We start from the raw sequence: 6,381 nt of genomic DNA on the forward strand, positions 1-6,381 counted from the left end.
CAAGGCGGGGGGAATGATTTATTCCAGTTCACGGTTCAGGAGCTGCAGTTCAAAGGGGCAGGGAAGGCAGGCAATAGGACTGAGTCACAGATGCAGCGATAAGTGTTTCTGTCGCAGCACAGCTTGCTCAGAGAAACAGCACGCAGAACAGGGGCGCGGCTACAACGGTCAAAGCCTAGGCTCCTAGCAACCTCCCTCAGATAGACTGCCCCCCAACACCTGCCAGAGAGCCCACAGTTGTCCAAAGTGGTCATCAGTTGGGAACTAAGTATCCAAAACATGAGCCTGTAAAGGGCACTTTAGCTTTAGAAGGGTACTTTGATCATGGAAAGGAGTGGCGATGGTTTACAGAATTCCTGCGGGGCAGGAATTCGATGAGCAAAAAAAAGAGATAACTGTGAAACTTGGGGTCTGGAGCGGGGTGGAAAGAAAGGAGAAGGAAAGGGTGGCTTTGGGGCTGCAGGGGTCCTGGCTGCTCCCCTGGGCTCCTTGCAATCCAAAGAAATCTGGCAACGTAATCACACACCCCACCCAGCCAAGGCTCTACTTGCTGCCCCAAATGGCCATCTTTGTGAACACAGGTCTCGGGAGGAAGCGGCTAGTCTTCATGTATTCTGAGATCTTCTTCAGGCCCTGTGAGCGAGAAGGATGGAGCAGGAGCTCAGGTCAGCGGCCCCACGGGGATAAGCAGCCCCACTCCAGGAGCAGCTTTCCCCATAGGCTCTAGTGTTAGAGTTCTGAATGGGGAACACTTCAGTTTCCTATAAAGACTCTACAACAGGCTTTGTATCCATATCGATTATGTATATGCTATTATGTATATATATTACGTTATATATATGCTCAGATCACCCACTTGATAATCCAAGATCAGTCTCACTGTGCCTACATGTCAACAAAAGCTGAGGTCCAGAGGTGTTAGGTGGCTTTCTCCTGCTCACACAGCTGGTCCCTGGGACAGGGACTGAGTCAGCCTGGCTCTGGGGCTTCTATTCTGTGTCCTCTCTGCCCAGCGCCCTCCTCTCCTCCTGCAGGACACCCCAGCACCCCCTGTCTTCACAGACAGGCTCCTTTTCCACAGGGAACATCCTCTTGGCTGGTTTACACAGAAAATACCTGTAACAGGACAAGGATGTCCAGAACAGGCCAGTGCAGCAGACCAGAGAGTCAGGACCTCAACAACTGACCTGGCAAACCTTGGATGAAGTGCACAAGGGGAGGAGGGGGCAGCTCTAATCACTCCTAAAAGTAGAGGAGTTCCACCTGTTCTCTGTGGAACCTCAGGCCAATCTCACTGTGCCCCAAGCTGCCTCATATCCAGCCCTGCTATATACAGAGACTGCAAAGGGACACCAGGTGTGTTTTGTTCCATCCTATCTGTAGAGCCAGCTCAGATAATTCCTACAGTGTTCAGAGCCCTAGAGCTGACTGTTGTCAAGGAGACGGGAGCTGCAGGCCTTGGGCTGCAGCCCTTGGCTCTTCCATCCTTCCCTACCATGGCCACACAGCTCTGGTATACCCCAAGGCCACTGCATCAGGACCAGAGTCAGAGCTGGTGAGAACTGAGATGAGGTATCGCTTGATTTAAAGAGATGCCCGACTAGAAACCCATTGTCCCACCGCCTGCAGTTGCCAAGTCTCTGAAAGGAGAGATTGTGTGGGTGTTAAGGAGAGTCCGGGGGACTCGTGCAGTGAGGCTGAAGCTTCGATTCCCAGCACCCATCTGACACCATGTCTGTTAGGTCCCCATCTCTCTGCCGTACTCAGTCTCCGAGTGGAGTCCTTTCCGTGTCTCATTGGGCCTGACGCTGAGTCTCATATAGAGGAGGAGGCCAGTGATAGGAGAGAATACAAAACGGCTCCATGGAAACATGGGAAAAGGGAAGAAAAGCCCCACACCGTGCCACACTTTAGGATAAAACCCTGAACAGGGCCCACACACACTCTCAAATCTAGTATCAAAGAAACAGCCCTGGGTTTGGCATGTACTCAGATTGGGATCAAATGGAGGGAAGCGTTCTGAAGATCGGGTGTGAGTGTTGTCTACACACGGCTATTTCACACAAATCCTACCAAGCCTCCCTCTCAGAATGCCCGTGGCTTACACAGTCCTGCCATGTTCTGCCTTCTCCACAGCACCCTGGGCTATGTAACCCAGACACAGGGGCCCAAGGCTCTTTCTTTTGACAGAAAATAGGAACATAGCCACTGCCTGCTGACCTTAGAGGCCAGATATCAAGGGGAGCTGGGTATCATCTCTGCTAGTAAGGGACTTACCCTCTATAGTCTGTTTTCATATCTATCCAATGGGAGTCACAATTCAATCTGCCCTGTTGATCATAATGATAAAGTTCACCCAAAAGAAAAAAGATGCTAAGCACAGGTCCTGCCAGACTCAATAAATGCCACTGTTTTTGCTGTTTTTAACTTAGATCCAGGACTATGGATTTATCAGAGGAAGGAAGGAAAGTCAAGAAAAAAAGAGGATTAGAAACATCACCTCAAAGCGGGAGATGAAGTCCTTCAGGTTGGGGAATGCGTCCAGGCACTTGGGTTCAAATACTTGGTTCCTCTCCAAGACATCATAAGCGATGAAGTCCACGAAGGTGATCTGCAGGAAGCCGCCAGTGAGTGTACTGGAATCTGGTAACTTGGGAAGAATGGCAGCTCCTCCTCCTGTCCACCCCACTCCTTTTACCTTGTCTCCTGCAAACCATGGCCGCTTGCCCAGGAACTCGGAGTAAAGCCTCATCATTCCCGGGAGTTGCTCCAGGTACCCTGGCTTCAGCTTCTCCTACAGCAGAAAACACGGTGACCACCCTCAGTCACAAGATTCTGGGCACAGGCTGAGCTCACAGGGCTGTGAAGGCCCCACCTGAGCAGAGGTGTGGCTGCCTTCCAGAGATTGGGCCCGGGTTAATCCAGGCTTTATTCGGTTATGTCATCACTGATTAGATCCCACAGGCACCAGATCCAGTGCCAGAGGTGATGAGAAGCACACGGGAATACCCTGTCCCTGGGACTCACCACTGATGTCCAGAACCACTCTTGTGGGCCACACTCAGCACTATGTGGGTAGGCTCTGGACTCAGGTGTTATGCAGAGTCAAAGAAGCAAACAATTAAGCACTCTGGAAAAGAAGTCGAATGTTCTACACGGTAAAGTGGCAGGAGAAGGGTAGGACTTGGGCGCAGCTTCAAAAATGATGAGATCAACTTGCGAGGGCGAAAGAGACCAGGGAGAGAGTTGATTGGCTGCGGATTGCCTATGGGGAACATCTGCTTACCACCTTGGGCATCCTGGGCCTGGCTCTGGGACTCTGCTTGGGAAGAGTCCCCAGGTGGTGACTCCCTTCCATTTCCAGGTGGCTCCACTTTTTCCTCATTGTTTGAGAGTGAACTATGGGAGCACCGATGATTTTTTTTGTTTTTTTGGTTTTTTCGAGACAGGGTTTCTCTGTGGCTTTGGAGCCTGTCCTGGAACTAGCTCTGTAGACCAGGCTGGTCTCAAACTCACAGAGATCCGCCTGCCTCTGCCTCCCGAGTGCTGGGATTAAAGGCGTGCGCCACCATCGCCCGGCAGCACCGATGATTTAAGCCAAGTGGAAGCCATAACCCAGGGCAGAAACGGGTAGTCAGAGCTGAGGATTCTAAACATAGTCTTTCCTGCCCAGGTATTGATGCTTGACTGTGCAGGTTTACACTGGTTGCTAAAGGCAGTAAAGTTCACTGGGAGTTTCATTTGACAAGACTCTGAGGTTTGTGGGTCACTCTGTGGGCAGGAGTGTGTGTGGAGGGGGGTGAGTGTGTGCACAAGCGCCTGGAGGGGTTGGTTTGTTTTGGTAGCTTTGATTTGGAGACATCTTGCTTTGTAACCAGGAAGGCCTTAGACAGGCCCATCTTAGCTCCAGGCTGTGCCACACGAAGGCTGCAGTCCAGGGCACCATTTCTAGATGAACAGGGCTAAGAAGATTAGATGCTAAGCACACAGAGAAGGTGAGAAGGCAAGGGTACAAGCTCCCGTTCTCCCACCTCACCCAGCCCGGAGTAGGACTCACAAAGTCAGGGTTATAGCAAAGCCGGGCTAGCATCATGCGGTTGTCCATGAGCTGATTCTCCAAAATATCCACAAGGATTCTCTCCTCCTCTGTCTCCCCACCTGCGGCACACACAGCACAGACTCACTCTCAGCATCCCACTGTACCAAGCCCAGGAGGATGGCCACCGTCCCCCACCCTGCAGCCAGCCCCACTCACACAGGTTGTGCTTGCGGCCAAGGTAGCGCAGGATGGCGTTGCTCTGGGTGATCTTGTGGGGCCCGTCAATTAAATATGGCAGCTAGAGAGACAAACAGGGATGGTCAGATGGGGTACGAGGTCCCGGTATCCCTTCCTTGGGTGAGGACAGACATGGGGCCTGGCACTCACTGTGCCTGGCATGGGAAACTTTCCACGAACACAATGCACTCGAGTGAAAGAGCTGGGATACAGCCTGTACCAAAAAGATGATGTGGACAACCAGGGGTGGGCAGATGAAAAATCCGACACCGGACCTCCTGATCTGTGCAAAATAGGGACACCATAACCTTCCCCAAACCTCCCTTCCCTGCACCTACATTGGGAAAGTCCAGGCCCAGCTTGAATTTCTCGTTCAGCCATTGGCTTTGGTCATAGTCGGGAGCTGTGGTAGACAAGGTAACATGAAATCAAAGGACCCATGTGTTCAGAATCCCTCTCCCAAGACCCTCCCAAGGAATTGAAGACTCTCTGAGACTGCAGACCTGCAAGCTGACTCACACAGTCTCACACTGCAAGTTTCAAGGATAAAGAAGTCTATGAGGGCTGTGGGCTCCTCCATCGCTAATGCTTACAAAATCTTTAGCCAAGTGCTGAAGGGAATGGAACCCAGTTATATATACAAAGAACCCTCTAATCGTTCCTTAGCATCTTCCATTGGTAGAGCAAACTACACGGTTAAGGTTCTATAAGGGGGTATAGTCTAGTTCCAACAAGAAGAGGCAGAGCTGAGCAACAAGGGGCCTAGGCATGGGCCGCTGGGCACCAGTGGGCAGGAGTAGGGTAGGGATCTGACTAGGAAGGTGCAGTCACCATCACCCATGGTGTATCTCTTCTCCTCATAGCTTGAGTCTGTGTATTCCAGGAGCAGGCGGATGGAATGGGCCAGCTGCAACAGACAACCAGAGACAGTGAGATTATTTACCCCCTCCAGATGAGTCCCCACCTCCTGTACTAATTTTACCATCGCTATGCACTGTCTCTCTCTGTCTCTGTCTCTCTCTGTCTCTCTCTGTGTCTCTCCTCTCTCTGTCTCTGTCTGTCTCTCTCTCTGTCTCTGTCTGTCTCTCTCTCTCTCTCTCTCTCTCTCTCTCACACACACACACACACACACACACACACACACACACACACACACACACACATCTCCAATAGCATGCCTCCACAGATTGCCTTCCGAAAGACAATCCTCCCCAGCAAACCCATCTACTGTGTGTGTCCTTACGCCTCCTCAAAATCTTACTCTGCTTTTGGACCCTCACTTACCCCGCGGATGTCCCAGTAACCCAGTATCATAGGCATGGTGCTGTGGTCCGAAAAGACAGTGTCAGTGTCAGACTAGGCTCGACGTTCTGAAAGCTGCCAGAAATGGAGGGACCGGGACTTAGCTCTGTCAGTTTTTCAGACCGCCCGCCCCCGGCCCCAGCTTCGACCAATACCGGAGTCCAGCGGGGCGGGCCAAGCCCACCCCAAGTGAGAACCAATGGAGCTTGAGCTCAGATATTACGCAGTGGGTTGGCTGGCCCCCTGAAGCAAAAGGCGGGGCTGGACTCGCCGGCTCCTCCTTAGTGTCTCTGCTCTCCTCCGTTACGGGGCTGCTGTTCTGTAGCCTCCTGTCTAGCTGTCAGCCGCACTGCCTAGGGGTGACAATTCAGGAGGCCTGGAACCTTGACAAATGTGCTCTGAGAACAAAATTATCTCTTGTATTGTGAATACATGAAAAGGGAAAAACTGTAAAACATGATAATGTAAATATAGTCATGCATGCAAGATAAATCTTTCTAATTAAATTTGCTTCAACTCAGTGTGTTTGTGTATGTGTGTGGTGTATGTGTCCTGGAACATGTGGTAAATTTATCTATTTTTTTCAGTTTTTTTATTTTGATATAATACTAGCCTTTGAGAGAATTCATAAAAGAAAAAGCACACACTCGTCTCCTATGAACCCTAGCTGCTCCCTTGTTCAGGTGCTCTCCCCCAAACTTGTCCTCCCTAGCCACCCCCACCTCGGACCCCTCCCAGCGTGAGTACAAAAGCTTATAACTAAGATCCCATTTTGTTTCTCTCCAGCACCATCCTGGGGGTGA

General features: G+C 51.2%; 1 protein-coding gene across 1 annotated transcript; it reads right to left on the minus strand.

The window, feature by feature from the left end:
• On the minus strand, positions 1–5,705 carry LOC101982263 (glutathione S-transferase Yb-3). Its single transcript, XM_005367857.2, has 8 exons — positions 5,561–5,705; positions 5,108–5,183; positions 4,615–4,679; positions 4,256–4,337; positions 4,058–4,158; positions 2,699–2,794; positions 2,501–2,611; positions 1–633 (listed from the first exon to the last, which is right to left on the minus strand). The coding sequence occupies exons 1-8, from the start codon at positions 5,594–5,596 to the stop codon at positions 544–546; spliced, it is 657 nt and encodes a 218-aa protein (XP_005367914.1). The 5' UTR covers positions 5,597–5,705; the 3' UTR covers positions 1–543.
• Between the last annotated feature and the right edge of the window lie 676 nt (positions 5,706–6,381).

This window comes from Microtus ochrogaster, unplaced genomic scaffold (assembly GCF_000317375.1).
Source record: "Microtus ochrogaster isolate Prairie Vole_2 unplaced genomic scaffold, MicOch1.0 UNK25, whole genome shotgun sequence".
Taxonomy (NCBI): Eukaryota; Metazoa; Chordata; class Mammalia; order Rodentia; family Cricetidae; genus Microtus; species Microtus ochrogaster.